The following is a 21,735-nucleotide window of genomic DNA, read 5'->3' on the forward strand; positions in this document are numbered from 1 at the left end:
TGTTTGTACATTACAATTACAAACTACAGAACCCACGAGATATAAGGCATCAACCCCAATAGAGACACCATTTTTCTCACCTTTCTGTTCCTTGACTTTCATTAAGTATCAAAAAGTCTACAGCTCATTGAGCTAAGTGGTCAGGACCGTCAGGTTGTAGTCAATCCTGTTCATAACAACATTACTATGGAAATGTAGGAAACTTTCATGTAAAATTTCCAGAATGAAGCTAATCTGACCGGCCTCATCAATAACAGACCCGTTCATCTCAACCACATTAAAATGGACCATTATGTTGAGAACGTGTTCTCAAACAGAAGTCGCCTTTTGCATACGGACATTGAAGATGAATTTAAGAGCGTCATGTCTGAGTTGAGCAAATGATTGTCTAAACATTCCCCGCAGAGACTCCATGATCCCACGGGCAGTGAGCCTGGCTCATGCTTCTTAACCAAGACTTCATAAAGTCTTGCAGAGATATACACTCATGCCTTTTCATTTGCCCATACTCAGCGCTCGTATGCCTCCTAAACGTTTCGAGTGTCATTTTGAACTGGAACTGGAGGACATTCCTCCACCAAGACAAGTCTTAAGTCATCGATGATCAGAACTGAATGATTGTGTTTTTTCAAGTGATGTAATTACTGCCAGTTAATATTTCGACGACGAGCATATTTAAAGTTGTGGAAGTCATATTGAAAAATGATGAAACATACAATTTATTTATTTAGTAATCCATGCATTACCCATTTTGGAAAAACCAATCAGATTTAGCAAAATAATTTAATGCACCTTATGTGACATCTATTTTGCAATGATGTTTTAGTGAGGAAAGGTAAAAGTCATTTTAAGGTGATTAGGTACCTTTTCGTTGAAATAGACCATCTCAACCAATATATAGAATAACTTTTTATTCTTGTAAATATCAGTCACCATTGTTCGGTTCAGAAATTGTTAATATCAGTCACCTTTCGTTGAAATAGACCATCTCAACCAATATATAGAGTTGCCCTCGTGGCTTGGTCTTGATGGCTTTGATCTGATCCCTTATGATTCTTCCAATGTCCAGAGGGATGCACTGCATAACGCAATAAGTAGCCAGGACGCGTTCCTTTGATAATATCTCATCATTCGTTGTAGGCATGATGCTACGTTTGATCAAGTAATACCACAAATTCGTGTCTGAAGTTAGATTCCTGGAAGCCAACATTTTTTACCCATTTCTCGATGTTTGCCATTTGCTTCCAGGCTTGGCTACTGTCCTTAATGCATCTTCTAATTGACTTGACGTAGGCTACTCTAAGATGTGATTTCTCTCCGCATCTAGGTTACTGTGATGTTGAACACTTCGTTTATTTTATCAGCTGAGAAGCGCAGTAACACCCCTTTAACAAAAGCAGTGTTCTTCTCCATATCGAACTCACTATTGTAGAATGTATGGACGCGGTTGGGCCAGATACGAGTGTGCCCAACGTAGAATTGGTTCCTTCCCAATGCGTTTATTGTCTCAGTTATGTAAATTGGCAATGAGTGGCATTCGGGGAAGAAGCCCTTTTCTACAAGTATGTCATTAAAATGACGTTTACTTCCGAAGTCTTCTTAGGTAACGCCTCGTTTACCTTGCGTTTCCCTGCCGCATACTCTTTTGCTTCCCTTGCCAGTTCTCTCAGTTCTTTCTCCAATTCCCTTTAGAGATTAGTCTTCCTTCACCCTTGCCTTACGGACTTGTAGTTTTCCAATTCTTGCTCTAATGCGTTGTGCCTTGAGCTGTTTTCATGCGTTGCACCCTCAGGTCCGGATGTAGCTTGCTCATCTTCTTCTTCCTCCAATATCAATCTTCTTTTTCTCGATACTCTTTTTGATTTTAAAGGCCCTTCATTCACGTCGAATGAGCGTGGTTGAAACGCGTCAGGGTCAACTCTGCCTTCTCTATTTTCTTCTTCTTCTAGTTCCTCTTCAAGCATCATCGCATACCGCTCCGCTTCGTCTAACTCAAGTGATGCATTAGGTGGGTCTGAACGAATCACTTGTTATTCCTCTTAGCCTTGATTGAGGGATGCCATGATTGCACCAAAGACGTTTTGCTCGTCGAGTTGAGCCAGCTCTGCCAACTCTTCAAGATTGCGCTCTGACGCAAGACTGGCAGAGGGTGGTATGGGTGGAGTGAATGGAGGGGTGCCCATTAGGGTGTGAGGTGTCCCAGGGGAAGATATGAGGATGGACAAAGGAGATGGTTGGCTCGACGCGTTCGATTCCACGGGATAAATGGTGGCCAAGGGTTCGATAGAAAGTGGAGGTGGTGGACGCACTGCTGGTGACGGTGCATTGTGGGCATAGGCTGGGAGTGGGTCATGCGTTGCACCCACCATAATGATGTTATGGATAATTGGTAGTGGTGCAGGCTTGGTGTAGGGTTTGGATGCGGCCGTAGATGACGGACGCATCCTAGGTTTTGCCGGTGTCTTGGCCCTTGGCTTGGGGGCAGATTTGGGTTTTTGTTGAGAGGTTTTAGGTTTAGGTTGAGGGATCTTGGCCTGAGAGGTAACGGTGGTTTTGTAGGCTTTGGTAGGGACTTTCGTGGGGGCTGAGAAAGGTTTAGAAACGGTCGGCCGTTGGGAAGAGGTAGCACTGCCGTGTGTGGGTTTCATTTAGGCGAGGGTTGTGGTGGTTTTCCTAGGGCTTAAGGGGGGTGAAATCGACATTGAGGAAGAGGAGTAGAAGCTTACCGGGGAGTCGTTGCCAAAGCTAATGCCCTGATTCTGGCTATCTGAAGCGGACGACATGGTGGCCGAAGAAGCTCGAGCGTTGGAAGTGAGGTAGATTGAGAGGTTCGGCGTGCTTTTTTTTTGTTTCAGAGGGTTCGAAGGCGAAATGAAGAAGAAGAAGAAGAAGACTCGGATTGTTGGGCCCTTTTATAGAAAGAGAGGTGATCATGGCTGACGTCCTTTTTGCTCATCAGGAATTTAATGGCCGAGTGGTATGTGTATTTGGTGGCTGATGCACCAACTAAGTAAGATCGAAATTTTTCAATACCAAATACCACAGCCAACATCTCTTTTTCAGTAGTGGTATAATGTTCCTGAGAGTCATTTAGTGCTTTGGACACGTAGGAGATGGGATGTATTAAGTTACCCTTCTTTTGCCCTAACATAGTTCCTACTGCCACATCACTCGTGTCGCACATAAGAATAAAGCACTGCGTCCAGTCTGGTGCTATTAGTACTGGAGCTATCGTCAACGCATACTTCAAAGTCTCAAATGCGTAAGTGCAATCTTCGTTAAAGTCATAGGGTCGGTTTGCCTCTAGTAGTGCGCTTAGAGGTCGCACAATCTGAGAGAATCCTCTAACGAACCGTCTATAGAAGCCCACATGCCCTAGAAAACTTCGTAAAGTTTTAACATTTGCTGGTGGTGGAAGTTTTGCTATGACATCAATTTTGGCTTCATCTACTTCCAAGCCAGTCTTAGATACTTTGTGACCCAAGACAATTCCTTCAGTCACCATGAAGTGACATTTCTCCCAATGCAGCACCAAGTTTGTCTCCTTGCATCTTGCGAGGACGGCCTCTAAATTATCTAGACATGACTGGAATGAGTCTCTAAAGACTGAAAAATCGTCAATGAAGACTTCAACGGTCTTTTCTTGGAAGTCAGAGAAGATGGCCATCATACATTGTTGAAATGTCCCCGGTGCGTTACACAACCCAAAGGGCATGCGTCTGAATGCAAATGTTCCATAGGGAAAAGTAAATGTGGTCTTCTCCTAATCTTCCAAATCTATCAAAATCTGGTTGTAACCAGAATAACCACCGAGAAAACAATAAAATTCTTTACCTGCAACTCTGTCAAGCATTTGATCAATGAAATGAAGGGGGAAGTGGTCTTTCTTAATTGCTGCATTGAGCTTCCGGTAATCCATACAGATGCGCCAGCCCATGGCAGTTCTCGAGGGTATGAGTTCATTATTACTATTAACTATCACGGTCATTCCCCCTTTCTTGGAAACGCATTGGACTGGACTTACCCAACTACTGTCGAATATCAGATAAATAACTCCCACGTCCAACCATTTTAAAATCTCCTTCTTGACCACTTCTTTCATTATGGGGTTCAGCCTTCTTTGAGGCTCGATTGACCCCGACTTCCCTTCTTCCAGCCTAATCTTGTGCATGCAATAAGATGGACTTATCCCACAGATATCCGCAAGCGTCCGGCCTATTGCACGCTTGTGTTTCTTCAACATCTGCAAGAGAGATTTCTCATTAGGCTCTGTAAGATTTGCGGAAATGATCACAAGTAAAGTGTTGTTGGTTTCAAGGAATGCATATTTCAAGTGTCCAGGTAACTGTTTCAACTCGAGTTCTGGTGGTTCTTCAAGTGATGAACAAGTTGGTTTTGTACACTGCTCACTCAGACTTGGAGGCTCTAATTCTTTCAGGGTCTCCTCCAACGCGAGGACCTCACATACATGAGTCTCTTCTTTAGGCATCTCAATACTGTTTAGTTGACAATCTTCACTGTCTGGGAACTTTAATGCGTTGAGCACATTAAACTTCACCTCTTCATTGTCCACGCACATAGTTAATTCACCTTTATGCACGTCAATCAAAACTTTCCCAGTAGCTAAGAAAGGGCGTCCAAGGATAATTGTACCTCCTTATCTGCTTCATAGTCTAAGATAATAAAGTCTGCTGAAAATATGAGATTGTCAACCTTTACCAAAACGTCTTTGATCTTCCCTTCTGGGTACTTAATTGTCCTGTCAGCGAGCTGAAGGGTGACAGAAGTAGGTTGTGTTTCGCCAATCCCTAATTTCTTTAAAATTGAAAGTGGCATAAGATTAATGCTAGCTCCTTGATCGCATAACGCATGACCCACATCTAATCCTCCCATAGGAACTGTGAAGCTCCCGGGGTCCTTCTGCTTCTTTGGTAAATTGTTGCTTACTAACGTGTTACATTCCTTCGTTAGCTTTATCACTTCTTTCTCACTGACTCTTCTCTTCTTCATTAAAATGTCCTTAAAATTTTTTACATATGTTGGCATCTGCTCCAGAGCCTCTATAAGTGGAATGTTGATGTGTAGCTGCTTTAGGAGCTCAAGAAAACGCTTGAATTGATGTTCATTATTCTTCTTCATCAGACACCTAAGGAATGGTGCGTTCAGCGGTACCTCAGGCTTTCCCGTGGCAGACATACTGGTTTTTGAATGGCTTGTAGTCTCGTGTGTTATTTCTTCCTGATTCATTGAACGTGTAATGCATTCTTTCGAAGGACTACTATTTCTTAGATTCATTCTTCTGTCTTCAAGAGCTCTTCCACTCCGCAACGTCACCGCGTGAAATTGCTCATTCCCATTATTTTTCCCAGGTGTCTTGATATTGCTAGGTAGAACTCCAGGCTGTCTATTTTTCAACTCATTTGCTATCTGCCCTACTGGATCTCCAGGTTTCTGATTGATGACGCCTGGCTTTTCAGCAACGCATCATTCTAGGCTATGTACTCCTTCAATAGGTTCTCAAGTGGAGATCCTGAGTTCGACGCCTGTCCTCCTCTATTGAAGGGTTATTGATGTTGCTGCTGCGTTTGTTGAAATGTAGGCAGCTGTCCATTCCTTTGCTGATGGTTCACCCCTGGGTGGTGTTCCTGCTGATTTCCTTCTGTCCAAGAAAAATTTCGATGGTTTCTCCATCCAGGGTTATATGGATTAGAGAATGGGTTGTTTTTTATGAAGCATACTGACTGAGGGTTTTGTGGACATTCAGTATATGAATGAAGATCTCTGCACTCCACACAGCTAACCATGGCTGCCCAAACGCCTCTACCTGATTCACCTTCTGTTGGTTTGATGCGTTACCCAGCGTTATGTTCTGCAGAAGGCTGGTCATCATAGCCACTTGAGCAGAAAGTGTGGCTATTGCGTTGGCATCAAAAGAATTAACGTTCTGAGATCTCCTTCTCCTGTCATTTCCTCCAACATATGTATCATCCACTCATTCCATATTGTGTTTAGCAATGCGGTCTAATATTTCTTTAGCCTCAGTATAGGATTTGTCCATAAGTCCACCAGTCGCTGCTACGTCTGCTGCCATCTGTGATGCTCTATTCAGTCCTCCATAAAACGTCTCCATTTGAATAGTTAGTGGTAATCCATGGTTTGGGCAATTCTTGACTAAGCCCTTAAAATGCTCCCATGCGGCGCTTAAGGTCTCAACATCTCTTTGTTCAAAGTTCATAATTTCTCGACGCCTCCTCGTGTTGGTGGTAGGTGGGAAGTATTTTTGCATAAATTTTTCCACCAACTTCTCCCAGGTGGTGATTTCACCAAGCTCCAGTGAACTCACCCATTGTTTTGCGTCATCACGTAAAGAATAGGGGAACAAGGACAGCCTAATCACCTCTGGGGTGATTCCAGGAATCATAAATGAATTACACGTTTCCAGGAAATGCTTCATATGGGCTTGAGGATCTTCACCACGACCACCCCCAAATTGTCCAACAGTCTGGAGCATTTGGAGCATAACAGATTTTATTTCGAACCTGGTTCCATCCGGCGTTGGGTATGTAATTCCTGGAGAGAAATTATACAGTACAGGGGACGCGTATTCCATCATAGGACGCGTGCTGCTATTCGCCATCAGGATCGAATTCTGTGCAACATGAGCTAGTTGCTGATTTGGTTGTTCTTCCGCCATTGCTTGTTGCCTGTTCTGTTGTCTGAGTAATTGTTGCCTCAACCTTCGACCATGGTTGGATCGGTTCCTACACTGGAAGGTCCTTTCAATCTTGGGGTCGTATCTGAATTCAAGAGTGCTCTCCCTATTCATAAATGTTCACAAGCTTAGGTGTAGCTTGTAATACTCCCTTGACTGAAGTGTTCCTACAACATATACAAACAAAATTTCTGGTTAGTTCTTGTTTCTGAATCCCTAACAACGTCGCCAAAAACTTGTTTATTGCTATCATGAGATGTTCTAGGAGTGTATTTGTATAAAATAAATTGGAGAAATAAGTTATAGGTATAAGTGATGCGTTTATGCTTTGATGCGTTTAAATAATTGTAACGCGTTGGGGCATTAGTAGTAAGCACAAAACGCACATAACTCCTTCTAATGACGTTCAAGTTTTCCTAAACCAGACCCAAGTATAAATCTAATTTAGGTTACTGGAAAGTCCAGGGTCGATCTTAGGGATTCAACTAACCAAACGCAGATCTTGCATTGTATCTACTGTAGGGGTCTTTCTAAATGAATATGAGAAATGTATTACTTACACTAACTTGCTGTGCCTGTGCAAGAATATACAAAAGAGTTGAGTGGCGAATGATGGATCATGTGAAAATGGAATTTAAGGTAGGTGGACGCGTCGGTCTAAAATGAATATACACAACTAAGATGTGATATGGATGAGATGAGATGATTTGCTTATCTTTTGGTTTTTGCGATAGACCTTATTCAACACTTCTCAATGCGAATAACATACAAAGTCTATCTTTAAGGTGCATGCGTCTAACACAGAATGCAAGAAACACCAGTAAGTCTATCTCTAGCTGTACTAGGCGTTCTACTTGATGCAGCTTAGTTATTCTTTCAAACAATCTAAGTGAAAGATGCTTTTACCAAGTTTTCAAGTTGGCTTAAGCGTTAGAATAAAATTATGCATAAAGTATTGATGCGTTCAACATAAAAAAGAGATAAACAATATTAAGTATGAAGGATCAAATATATGAATTTTATAAAGAAACAAGGAGTCTTTACAAACACAATATTCAATCAAATGGAATGAAAGCGATAAATAAGAGGGAAACTAAGTCAAGCCAAAGAATACAATCTCTTGTAGTTCTTTGGCTCAATCTCGTTGTGTACAATCACTTGTATAGGCAGTGGACAGAGTATCTTTCTCAAGAGTAGCTTCCTCCGCTCCTTGACCGGCGGTGGTGGTGGTTCTCAACCCTTTTGATCATCTCACACCACAGCACAACTTCTACAGAACTAAGATATAACTACAATTTACAGAGAGTAAGGATCTTGATGATTTTTCGAACTCCTTAACTTTGGAGAGACTCCATCTATTTATAGGCATTGGTCACGTCCACTTGGTGAATGGGCAGCATTAAAGTCCATGCCCTGGTCAGCTGCCTGACTTTCGGAAGCTTTTCAGACGCCGCCTACTGCTTGGAAGCTTTTCAGATTCCGCTTGTTGCAGATGCCCATACTTACAAGTGGTGAAGTGACACAATCAGCCTGGAGCAATGAATCTTCTCTGCGTTGAACTCCCTCCGATGCATGACCCATGCGTTAGAGCTTTTCCTACGGCACTTATCTAATACATTAATGTTAATTCTTGCGTTGAAATCCTGCAATACAGTGCGTTAGTGCCACGATATTTAGTAATAAAACTTCTTTTGTATGAGTTTTTTGAGGTTTGAATAAATCCATTTGTTTCTACTAAAAATGAGGAGAGTTTATCATTAAAAACCTTAGTTGTTCCAACTTAAGAGCAAAAATAACTTATATTTCTACAAGTTATTACCACCCCCAAATTTGAACAATGCTTGTCCTCAAGCATTCCAAAATAATTCTTTATTATCTCCTTTATCTTAAATGTGCAGAGTTCACCTCTCATCATATTCAGTCATAAACATGAGATAAGAGTTTGGAAAATACAACTCAGATTGACTCTTTTCTTGAAAGAATTAATGTTTGATTTCCAGTGCAGCGGGCCTTTTATCACAACTCCTTTCATTTCTCAAAACATTCCCATTTTTTTTCTAAACCAGCAATGCGTTAGATGCTCTTTGTAAAATAAATGTCGGATAAAAAGAGAAATAAAATTATCCATGCGTTGTTCCAGGTATCCCACTTTCGTTTTGGCTTTCCCCCACGGGTGTCATGCGAGCATCCAACTACGGCTAAGTGCCTGTTCCAATCTAAACTCATGCCATTTAAGGTTTTCTTTTTCTTTCGAAGTAATGACAGAGGAGTTGCGTTTAACATTCATCTTATTTTGTTCCCTTTTTCTTTATGATGTATTCGTTTGATGCGTCTTAATTCAGATTTCCCTCATCCCCAAATTTGGAGATGAGCTATACTCATCCCAAATAGCTCATCTCCAAATTTGGAGACGAGCTAAATCTTCATTGCTAAAAGAGAAACAAAATTTCAAGAGGTTTTGAGAATCTGAAAGGAGTTTAAGACTTAAAGCTTGCACGCATTAGAAGGTAAACTTAATCTTTTTAGAGAAGTTCAGGCCTTGTTGATTTTCCAAACGCCCACTCTATGCTTATAGATTTCATATAGTTGATATCATTGAGGTTAGACTTAGAAAATATTCAAAGAACAAAAATCAAGCATGCCAAGGTCAAATGTAAGGAGCAAAATTATAAGAAATTCCCATTCATTTTCATGAATTGAACAAACAAGGCAAGTAGATGCAAAAGAACAATTAAATCAAAATACAAAAAAAAATAACCCAACACCCCAAAACTCTACTGTGCTGGTGTATCGTCTCTGCGTTCTTCCTCAGGGTTTTCATCCATGAAGCGTAAGGGGTTCCTAAGATGAGCAGGTAGTGGAGGCAAAGCAAACATTCTAACCAAGACCTGATTGATGTATTACGTTGTGTAAACAAACTGGTCTTGCATCCGTTTTGTTTGTTGCCTTAAATAATCCCTTAGTACCCGATTCTGCTGCTGAAGACCTTCTATAGACGCGGCCAGTGGTCTGAGTTGATCACTGATAAACGTTTTCAACTCTTCCAAATTGCTGCATTGAGGTGTTGGTTTATTTCTTCCAATTGGGTCTTCAAAAGTTGTTGCATTGCTAGACCCTAGCCCAGTTGGCTAAAAAATTATTGGAAGAGGCACAAAGTTAGGAATTGGACTTGGTTGGGGCAAAGGAAGAGAATAAGGGATGTCCTGATCCATAAGTGTTGGTTCTTGGTGCGTCTGATCAGGACTAATTTCTGGCGGGGCCAATGGTGAGTCATGGGAAGTAAAATCAACGGCTGGTTGTGCTTCTTCAGCCAAAAGTTCAGGCTCAGCTTCATGTTCTTCATGCTCTGAAGCTTCATTGCTATATTCAATAATCAGAACGCATTTTGATGGTCGAGGCTTGGGTGCCACTTCTTTGGCAGATAAGGCAGGTTGAAGTGGTGAGCCACGAAGTAGACAACTTACTAACTTTATGTCTATTAAGCCATCGACATCTTCATGGTCATCCCCCAGAGGGATGCCTCCGCGTTCACACAATGCACAGATCAGCCATGGAAAGTAGAGTTGCCCTCGTGGCTTGGTCTTGATGGCTTTGATCTGATCCCTTATGATTCTTCCAATATCCAGAAGGATGCACTGCATAACGCAATAAGTAGCCAGGATGCGTTCCTTTGATAATGTCTCATTATGCGTTGTAGGCATGATGCTACGTTTGATCAGGTAATACAACAAATTCGCGTCTGGAGTTAGATTCCTAGAAGCCAACATTTTTTACCCATTTCTCGATGTTTGCCATTTGCTTCCAGGCTTGGCTACTGTCCTTAACGCATCTTCTAACTGACTTGACGTAGGCTGCTCTAAGATGTGATTTCCCTCCGCGTCTGGGTTACTATCAATGTTGAACACTTCGTTTATTTTATCAGCTGAGAAGCGCACTAACACCCCTTTAACAAAAGCAGTGTTCTTCTCCAAATCGAACTCACTATTGTAGAATGTGTGGACAAGGTTGGGCCAGATACGGGTGTGGTGTGCCCAACGCAGAACTGGTTCCATCCCAATGCGTTTATTGTCTCAGTTATGTAAATTGGCAGTGGGTGGCATTCAAGGAAGAAGCCCTTTTCTACAAGTATGTCATTAAACTAGCGTTTTCTTCCTGAAGTCTTCTTAGGTAACGCCTCGGTTACCTTGCATTTCCCCGCCGCATACTCTTTTGCTTCCCTTGCCAGTTCTCTCAGTTCCTTCTCCAATTCCCTTTGAAGATTAGTCTTCCTTCGCCCTTGCCTTGCGGGCTTGTAGTTTTCCAATTCTTGCTCTAATGCGTTGTGCCTTGAGTTGTTTTCATGCGTTGCACCCTCAGGTCCGGATGCAGCCTGCTCATCTTCTTCTTCCTCCAATATCAATCTTCTTTTTCTCGATACTCTTTTTGATTTTAAAGGCCCTTCATTCGCATCGGATGAGCGTGGTTGAAATGCGTCAGGGCCAACTCTGCCTTCTTTATTTTCTTCTTCTTCCTCCCTTTCTTCTTTTTCTAGTTCCTCTTCAAGCATCATCGCATACCGCTCCGCTTCGTCTGACTCAAGTGATGCGTTAGGTGGGTCTGAACGCATCACTTGTTCTTCCTCTTGGCCTTGATTGAGGGATGCCAAGATTGCACCAAAGACCTCTTGGTCGTCAAGCCAGCCCTGTCAACTCTTCAAGATTGTGCTCTGACGCAGGACTGTTAGAGGGTGGTATGGGTGGAGTGAATGGAGGGGTGCCCATTGGGGTGTAAGGCATCCCAGGGGAAGATATGAGGATGGGCGAAGGAGATGGTTGGCTCGACGCATCCGATTCCACAGGATAGATGATGGCTAAGGGTTCGATAGAAAATGAAGGTGGTGGATGCACTGCTAGTGACGGTGCGTTATGGGCATAGGCTGGGAATGGGTCGTGCGTTGCACCCACCATAGTGATGTTAGGGATAATTGGTGGTGGTGCAGGCTTGGTGTAGGGTTTAGATGCAATCGTAGATGATGGACGCGTCCTAGGTTTTGCCGGTGTCTTGGCCCTTGGCTTGGGGGCAGATTTGGGTTTTTGTTGAGGGGTTTTAGGTTTAGGTTGAAGGATCTTGGCTGGAGGGGTAACAATGGTTTTGGAGGCTTTGGTAGGGGCTGAGGAAGGTTTAGAAACGGTCGGTCGCTGGGAAGAGGTAGCACTGTCGTGTGTGGGTTTCGTTTAGACGAGGGTTATAGTGGTTTTCCCAGGGCTTGAGGGGGTGAAATCGACACAGAGGAAGAGGAGTAGGAGCTTACTTGAGAGTCGTTGCCAAAGCTAATGCTCTGATTCTGGCTATCTGAAGTGGACGACATGGTAGCCGGAGAAGCTCGAGCATTGGAAGCGAGGGAGACGGAGGGGTTCCACGTGCTTTTTTTTTTTGTTTCAGAGGGTTCGAAGGCGAAATGAAGAAGAAGAAGAAGAAAACTTGGAATTTTGGGCCCTTTTATAAGAAGAGAGGTGATCATGGCTAACGTCAGGCGGCGCCTGACGTCTGTAATTAATGTGAAGTTGAAGGATCATCTCGGTTATCTAAATACTCAACTTTTTTTGTGTTCTCGAGACGCGTCCCTTCAACTGGGCCATGCGTTAGACTTGCGTCTAACGCGTCCGTTGTTTCAAATTCAATCATACACAACATTTTAAAGAAAAACAAACAAGTTTCCAATTTTTGTAAAAGCAAAGACAATCAATTTAAAAACATCCTTACAACTAAATCAATAAATTCAAACACATCATAGAATACAAAATGCAAAAAGACAAGGGTGAGAGAAGCGTCCCTGGGATATATTGCGTTGCAAACGTAGGGATACTTCGACGCGAGCCTCAACTGGCTTCGCGTAATGCGAGAGATGACTTCTGGCTATCAATCCATCTTCAAAGTAAGGCTTAACTCTTTGGTCGTTTACCTTGAACGCGTTGGTGCCATCTTCTCGAGTTATTTCCACAGTTCTATATGGGAAGATTGCTTTAATGACAAAAGGTCCTGACCACCTGGATTTCAGCTTTCCTGGAAACAAACGTAGACATGAGTTGAACAATAAAACCTTTTGACCAACAACAAGTTCTTTCTCACTGATGCGTTGATCATGCCAATGCTTTGTCTTTTCCTTGTACAGCTTGTTGTTTTCATACGCGTTCAATCGCCACTCCTCGAGCTCGTTGAGCTGAATTTTGCGTTGAACGCCCGTAGCATCCAAGTTCATGTTCAACTTCTTCACTGCCCAAAACCCCTTGTGCTCTAACTCTATAGGTAAATGACAGGCTTTTCCAAATACGAGAGAGTATAGGGACATACCTATAGGAGTTTTGTATGCAGTTCTGTAGGCCCAGAGCACCTCATCCAACCTTTGTGCCCAATCTTTCCGCGTTGCATCGACGACCTTTTCCAAGATGGACTTGATTTTTCGATTCGATACTTCCGCTTGACCGTTTGTTTGAGGATGGTAGGCAGTGGCAATCTTGTGCCTAACATTATATTTTGCAAGTAATTTGGAAATGATGCGATTAATAAAGTGCGTACCTTCGTCGCTTATCAGGGCTCTTGGTGTTCTATAGCGTGTAAAGATATTCCTAGTAAGAAACTTAGATATAGTGGACGCATCATTCCTGGCACAGGCCACTGCTTCTACCCACTTAGATACATAATCTACTGCTAACAGGATGTACTGTTGGCCATAGAACAGGGGAAAATGTCCTATAAAATCTATGCCCCAAACATCGAACAACTCAACTTCAAGAATATTATTCAAGGGAATTGCGTCCCTTGAAGAAATATTCCCGGTGCGTTGGCAGGGATCACATATTCGAACAAACTCCCTTGCGTCTTTAAAGAGGGTGGGCCAAAAGTATCCACTTTGAAGGACTTTTGTTGCAGTTCTTTGCCCACCGAAATGCCCTTCGTAAGGAAAGTTATGACACTCAGCTAAAATGCGTTGTGTCTTCTCCTCCGGAACACAACGACGTAGTATGGAGTCAGGACCTTGTTTATATAGAAACAATTCATCCCAAAAATAAGACTTGCTATCATGAATTAACTGTTTCTTCTACTGAGAGTTGAAGTTCCTAGGGAATTGCTTGGTGGTTAAATAATTGACTATGTCCGCATACTAAGGTTCCCTGCCTTTAACTCTAAACAGGCTTTCATCAGGAAATGCATCCTTGATTTCACTTTCTTGGGTTTGCATTTCTTGATTCTCTAGCCTGGATAGGTGGTCAGCCACCTAATTTTCTTTTCCTTTTCTGTTCTAGATATCAATGTCAAACTCCTGTAGTAGCAACACCCATCTTATCAATCTTGGCTTTGTGTCCTTTTTGCTCATTAGGAATTTAATGGGCGAGTGGTCAGTGTATATGGTGGCTGACGCACTAACTAAGTAAGATCAAAATTTTTCAATATCAAATACCACAGCTAATATCTCTTTTTCAGTAGTGGTATAATGTTCCTGAGAGTCATTTAGTGCTTTGGACGCGTAGGAGATGGGATGTATTAAGTTACCCTTCTTTTGCCCTAACATAGTTCCTACTGCCACATCACTCGTGTCGCACATAAGAATAAAGCACTGCGTCCAGTCTGGTGCTATTAGTACTGGAGCTGTCGTCAACGCATACTTCAAAGTCTCAAATGCGTAAGTGCAATCTTCGTTAAAGTCATAGGGCGGTTTGCCTCTAGTAGTGTGCTCAGAGGTCGCACAATCTGAGAGAATCCTCTAACGAACCGTCTATAGAAGCCCGCATGCCCTAGAAAACTTCGTAAAGTTTTAACATTTGCTGGTGGTGGAAGTTTTGCTATGACATCAATTTTGGCTTCATCTACTTCCAAGCCAGCCTTAGATACTTTGTGACCCAAGATGAGTTATGCTCAGTTGCCTAACTCATTCTAGGGGTATGTAGTAGAGACTGCAACTTACATTTTGAATAACATTCCATCTAAGAGTGTTTCAAAAATACCTTATGAGTCATGGATAGGGCGTAAAGCTAGTTTACGTCATTTTTGAATCATGGGTTGTCCGACACATGTGTTGGTGCAAAATCCTAAGAAATTGGAACATCATAAAAATTATGTCGGTTTATAGGTTACCCCAAAGGAACAAGAGGTGGTCAGTTCTATGATCCTCAGGATGATAAGGTAATTGTATCGACAAATGCCACATTCTAGAGGAAGAACACATTCGAGATCATAAAACCTGTAGTAAACTAGTATTGGAAGAGATTTCAAATAATGCTACAAACGAATCAACAAAAGTTGTTGATCAAACTTGCTCATCAACAAGAGTTGTAGATAATCAAGGACGTTTGGTCCATCACATCCTACTCAAGAGTTGAGAGAGCCTCGATGTAGTGGGAAGGTTATGAGACAGCCTGGTCACTATATGGGATTAACTGAAACCGAAGTCAACATACGTGATGATGACTTAGAGGATCCACTAACATATAAATAGGCAATGGATGATGTTGATCGAGATCAATGAATCAAAGCCATAGACCTTGAAATAGAGTCTATGTACTTTAATTCAGTCTGGAAACTTGTAGATAAACCTGATAAGGTAAGACCTATTGGTTGTAAGTGGATCTACAAGTGTAAAAGAGACCATACAGGGAAGGTTACAGACCTATAAAACCTGGTTAGTGGCAAAGGGTTATACCCAGGTTGAGGGGGTAGACTATGAAGAAACTTTCTCACTTATTGCTTGATCAAATCAATTAGGATACTCTTGTCCATTTCCACTTTTTATAATTATGAAATTTGGCAAATGGATGTCAAGACTGTCTTTCTACATGGAGATTTTGAAGAGAGTATTTATATGGTCCAATTAAAAGGATTTATTGAATAGGGTCAGGAGCAAAAAATTTGCAAACTAAAGAGATCTATTTATGGATTGAAACAGGCATCCAGATCCTGGAATATAAGATTTGATACTGCGGTCAAATCTTATGGCTTTGAACATAACGTTGATGAACCGTGTGTATACAAAAAGATCATCAACTTCACTTAGGCATTTCTTTTTGTATGTAGATGATATCCTACTTATTGGGAATAATGTAGGATACTTAACTAACATTAAAAATTGGCTAGTAACCCAATTTCAGATGAAAGATCTGGGAAAGGCGCAATATGTTCTTGGGATTCAAATAGTTCGAAATCGAAAGAATAGAACGCTAACTATGTCTCAAAAATCTTATATAGACAAGGTGTTGTCTAGGTTTAAGATGCATGATTCCAAAAGAGGTGTTTTACCTTTTAGAAATGGAATACATTTGTCAAAGGAACATTGTCCTAAGACACCTCAAGAAGTTGAGGATATGAGATGGGTTCCCTATGCATCAATAGTCGGAAGTCTGATGTATGCAATGCTATGTACTCGTCCAGACATATGCTTTGCAGTAGGGATTATCAATAGATATCATTCCAATCCTGGTTATGAACATTGGACTATTAATAAGAATATCCCCAAGTATCTTAGAAGAACGAGGAACTACATGCTCGTATATGAACATAAGGATTTGATCCTTACGAGATATACTGACTCTGATTTTCAGATTGATATAGACTCTAGGAGATCTAATTTAGGACCGGTGTTCACTCTAAATGGAGGAGCAGTAGTATGGAAAAGTATTAAGTAGAGCTACATTGCAGACTCCATAATGGAAGCAGAATATGTTGTTGCTTTTGAAGCATCCAATGAAGCAATATGGCTTAGGAAGTTTCTAAATGATCTGGAAGTTGTTCCAGACATGCATCTGCCAATCACTTTGTATTGCAATAATAGTAGGGCAGTAGCGAACTCCAAAGAACCAAGAAGTCATAAGCGCGGAAAATATATTGAGGGCAAATATCATCTCATCAGAGAGATTGTGCTAAGAGGAGATGTCAATGTGAGACAAATAGCATCTGAGGACAATATTGTTGATCCGTTTACAAAGGCCCTCCCGACTAAGATTTTCGAGGGCCACGTGAAGAGTTTAGGACTACAGGTAGAATAAATAGGGCAAGTGGGAAAAATTGTTAATATGAGATGCCCTAGATTATTGTATTTAATTCTCTCACAACACTCAACTTTGTTGTAACCCACTAGGAGTTTTAGTCCAAGTGGGAGTTTGTTGGGTTGTATGTCCTAAAACTCGTAGTTTTGTAAACAGTAAACATATATGAAGTTTATTCAGACAAGTGTTGTTGATTGTTTAATAACTCTAAATCCAATAAACTACGAACCCTTGGCTATTGTTATGAATACTTGGACTTTATGTGGAGACATAAACTAGATCAAGTTCGAGTAAAATAGGCTAAACCATCTATTGTACTTGGATTAGGTTAGGTTTCTATTTCTAGAGATACTATCGTATACGACCCACTTTATGATTGTTACAAATGTGTTAAAGTGTCATAAACGATGTGATCAGTTCGTTCATGTATAAACATGAGAGCGGGGATGTTCTACACGATGAGATTGTGTAAGACAGACCACGAAATAATCATTGTTACGTATTAACACCGTTTACTGTTAACACTGATTAATTTCACTTCTTGATGACCTAGATAACTTGAATTGTATAAAAGAAATTTTTGCCCTACCTCGAACTCCTCTGGTGCAATCATGCTGCCGTGAAATTCTTTCATTCTTTCGTTGTAGATCAAAGAGTTGTCAAAGGATTCTAACCTGAGCTCTTCCAATTCTTGGAACTGTAAAAGTTTAGCCTCACCAGCTGCCTCAGAATCCCAGTTGCACTACTTAACTGTCCAATACGCCTTATGTTGAATCTTAACTGGAAGATGGCAAGCTTTTTCGTAGATCGTCTTATAGGGAGACATCCCAATAGAGGTCTTGAAGATCGTTCTATAAGCCCACAGAGCATCATTAAGACAGTGGCTTTAATCATTCCTTCCTAGTTTGACCACTTTCTCCAAAATAGTCTTCATCTCCCTGTTTGACACCTCTGCATGCCCATTCGTCTGAGGGTGGTAGGGTGTGGCAATACAATGTTGTACACCATACTTTTTCAGTAAGGAAGCGATGACTCGATTATAGAAATGTGATCCTTGGTCACTAATGATTTCTTTGAGGAAGCCATACCTGCATAAGATATTAGACTGAGGAACCCTGCAACAACCTTAGCATCGTCAGTAATAATGGCCTTTACTTCCACCCATTTGGAAACATATTCCACTGTCAACAAAATATATTTATGTTGGGATTGGTGTCCTAATTCTCCCGGAGTCTTGTAGTTTGTAAACTATACACATTATTATGAATAAAATAAGAGTTATTTTATTTTGCATTTACTCATATCCAATAAACAAAACTCTATGGTTATTGTATGTAAACTTAAGCATGTAATTGACATCCAAGTGGATCATGCCTTAAGTGATATCCTAAATAGGTCTGTAGTATAAGGATTAAGGAGGGATTCCTGATCCTAGTGACACTACAGATACAACCCGTTTTGTAAAGGTTTGCAAGTGTTGTAAACTACAATAGATGGTAGATCCTGACCATTCATGTGGAGACATGAAAGTAAAGGTGTCCTATACAAAGTGTTTGTATAAGACCAAACCACGAGATGACTAATCTCTATATATAACGTTGTTGATACTGGAGACTTACATCTCACCTAAACGACCATATATGACATAATCCTAAGTGTTTTAAAAACTTCTTCCTTTGAGGGTGGTCCTTTGATTAGTATGGGTGAGAGTCGCTAGATTGCCAACTCAACATGCCTACCTTTTTGGGGATTTGTCTGATTTGGAAGCTGAGAACTCAGTTACACAAGATGGAATTCACTCCTTCCCCGAAGCAGTGGCAAGTAGGTAGATTGCTCCCTTAAGGGCTGATTCCAGGTCTTGAACATAGTGGCCACAACTTCTCTTTGGAAGAGATGACTCAGTCGTAGTAGAACTATGACTTATGTTCATTAGAAGGATCAGTGGTACTTAAGGAGTTAGATGTAACTATAAGGGCATAACGGTTATGCCCAGCTATACTTACGAGCGATATGTGAAGGGTTATCACACTGTTGATTGGTTGATATGAACACATAATATATCTGTAGTAAGGAGAGTTCAGCTTTCGGTCTTTAGTGGAGTGCTCGACAGTTAATGGATGGTGGACCCGTGACTAAAGAATTTAGTCAGTTATTCACATACCGTTGGAGCTTCAAGCTACAGGTTCATAAGGTCCCCTTGGTAGCTCAATGGATTCAAGTTGAGAATCAGTTCTTGTGTTGATTTGAAATGTTCAAATTGACAAGAGAAAATTCGATTATATATGATATGATCGGTGTGATGTATGAGATATATCAAGTGGAGGATTAATGTAAATTAGATTTACATTAAGTACCATGAAATAGAAAAAGAGCTATGGTTTATATGTTTCATGAGATGAAATATTAAAACTATAGGTTATAAATATAGTATGGTAAGTTGGTTATCATGTATATTTATAATTATATTAATTGTTGGATAATTATTTCTTTTTCTCTAATAACCAATTGAGTGGAAGGTTATTGGTGGTTTCATGGTAACCGTGAGATAAAAGAAAAATGGTTTCCTAATTTTAGTAGTTGTTGAATTGAGATTTTCCATTATCGGAATTACTCACAGTTGGCTGTCAAATGGATTAGATTCACTAAACGATAGTTGAAGAGAAACAAAACGATCGTGGAGTGATACTACACGACAGTTCACTCAGTTGGCCTTTAGCTAAACGATCATGGAGCTTTTGCTAAACAATCGCATAGCATTTGTTAAACGATTGGACATCGTCTATACGATAGACCTTGTCATCTCCCACTTGCTCAATCGTTTAAATGATTATTATTCCTCCGGTATCTTCCTCTAACCAAGTCCACATAGAGCCCACACTTCTTGATTCTCACATCGAGAATACCAAGGTAGCCATTGTGGTGGTGTCAAACTCAACTTAACATAGTTCGAGGTTTTTGGAGGTCGTTCGTTGTGTTCGTGATCTTGGAGATCACTGAGTTCGTAATCGTTGTGATCATGCTATGTTCAAGCGTTTGTGTGTTGCTGGCTTGAAGTCAGATTGAGCATTCGAGATCAAGGGTTTTTGAAGATGAGTCTTCAAAGGTATGATAATCTTTCCCTTGATTTTGTTGAAAGCATGCTGTAATTTTGTATTGTGCATGACCTGTAAGTTTTGGTTTCTTGATTGTAATTGTGTATGTTCAAATACGAATATAATTTGGAACGACCATTTCGTTGCTCATGGAAATCCTCATTTCTGATTTACTTCAATTGGTATCAGAGCCAGGTTGTTTTGATATTCCAAATTTCACTTCTATTTTGAACTTCTTTTACAGTCATGGTGGGTTTTCTGCATTTACGTTTAAGTGTTAAATGCGTTTGTGGATTGCGTTGAAGAATGTTTAGGGTTAATTGCCTCTATTTAAAACTTTCTTTAAATTACAAAGTTTTAATTTGTAAGGGCCCCTAATTTTTTGGGAATAATTAATAAGCAATCGAGTCTGTAATTCAAAGTGTTTGAGTTAGTCGAGTCATTCGAGATAAAGTTTTGAAGCATGAAGATGCGTTTCTCAGCGAAGAAGAAGACCAATAGTTGGTCGTGTCGTGTAGCCTCAAGTGTTTGCTCTATTGCATAGTGTTGGTTGCCTGATCTCGTAGACGCTAGAGGTAAATGATTGAATGTGAGCATATGATGCTCATCGTTTATTAAAAGACGCGCATACTAAACGATCTTGTAGTTAGCATGTTGATAACGAGAAGAAATGCACGTTATCATAGTGCTAAGTTCTTAAACAATGTTGGATTGCGTTGATGAAATATGTTAATTTGCGTCCATTAAGCATCAGTTTCTTAATATTGCAGTCGCATGCATTCAACGTATTAGAACAATTGATCTTTGTATTTTTGTGCAGAATATGCGTTAATGCAATGCAAGAATTATGATCATAGGAATCATTGGTCGGTGCATTGATTGTGGTCACAAACATTCGCCCGAGAAGGATCACCGCAACTTGGTCAGTGCAACATGGTGGGCGCATCTAGGTGAGAGGCCAATTAAGCGTGATAGGACAGAAAGGTGATGATGGTCGAATCCAAATTAAGTTGACAACCGATAACGGTCACAAAGTACATTCAGCTTTATTGGTGACAATTATTCGGTGCATCAGTCAGGAATTAAAGTTGTCCCATCTGTACAACCAGGAGAGAGAAGCCGCCTTTCATCATGGATGCTCTATAAATATCAAGGGCATTCTTCAGAGAAGGGATTCACCGTTTTTACAATCTTTTGTTCCACAAGTTTACGCCTCGATCCATAGTTTTCCTTTCCATTTTAAGGAGAAGCAAGAGAAGAGTGGTGGTGCCAGAGATTGCTCAGGGAAACTTGAGAGAGACCTTGAGGCGTAAGAGCAGAGAGCGGGCCGACTCTCGCAAGAGCGAGATTATATTTTGAGCACGAGTAGAAACAGTGTAAACGTCTGGCAGCAAGAGATTGCTACCAGGCTCTTTATTCTATACTTGCATTGTTATTTTGTACTTCATCTTCATATTTATACAATGGAAGTTCTATTTCTACATATGTTCACTCTGTTAATATGCATGAGTAGCTAAACTAGTTGAATGGGTTGAGAAGAACTAAGCTAACATGACCTAGGAAGTTCATTGCTTGTGATTGTCTTGTTTTATGTTGTGTAAAATACCCTTTAGAGTTACTCGAGAGAGAGTCTAAAGAAAGAACCTAATATCTCGAGAGAGCTAGGTTAGAATCTGGATTCGAAAGAGAAAGATTAGACTTGCATAAACAAGATATAGGGACTTAGAGATAAGCTCTTTTTGTCAATTTGCATCGCATGCATCCTAGAGATAGGAATGATATTATCTGGTCGCCTTATCTGTGTATGTGCTATCCTGTCATCGCATAAATAAGAATAGAGGCTTATGTGTAGGTCCTATAGACTTGTGGCATATATCGCATGCGTTCTAGTATTAGAAGCCGTAGCATTCGCATC

General features: G+C 40.8%; 1 protein-coding gene and 1 non-coding gene across 2 annotated transcripts; one reads left to right on the forward strand and one right to left on the reverse strand.

Moving 5' to 3' along the window:
• Window positions 1-4,623: 4,623 nt before the first annotated feature.
• Window positions 4,624-5,887, reverse strand: LOC120084493 (uncharacterized). The gene is made up of 2 exons (XM_039040288.2): window positions 5,743-5,887; window positions 4,624-5,465 (listed from the first exon to the last, which is right to left on the reverse strand). Exons 1-2 carry the CDS (start codon window positions 5,885-5,887, stop codon window positions 4,624-4,626), a joined length of 987 nt encoding a protein of 328 aa, XP_038896216.2.
• A 259-nt stretch (window positions 5,888-6,146) lies between these two features.
• Window positions 6,147-6,250, forward strand: LOC120087370 (small nucleolar RNA R71). Its single transcript, XR_005484508.1, has one exon. It is a non-coding gene; the product is annotated as a small nucleolar RNA R71 (small nucleolar RNA).
• The last annotated feature ends 15,485 nt before the right edge of the window (window positions 6,251-21,735 follow it).

Source organism: Benincasa hispida, chromosome 9 (assembly GCF_027475165.1).
Source record: "Benincasa hispida cultivar pf3 chromosome 9, pf3_genome.v1.1, whole genome shotgun sequence".
NCBI classification, from domain to species: Eukaryota; Viridiplantae; Streptophyta; class Magnoliopsida; order Cucurbitales; family Cucurbitaceae; genus Benincasa; species Benincasa hispida.

Excerpts from the sequence above, each read along its gene's own strand:
- LOC120084493 (XM_039040288.2), bottom strand. The coding sequence starts at position 5,887 with ATGACCAGCCTTCTGCAGAACATAACGCTGGGTAACGCATCAAACCAA. Across the intron at positions 5,466-5,742 it reads GAATGTCCACAAAACCCTCA|GCGTCATCAATCAGAAACCT; the intron begins GTCAGTATGCTT and ends CTGAAAAGCCAG.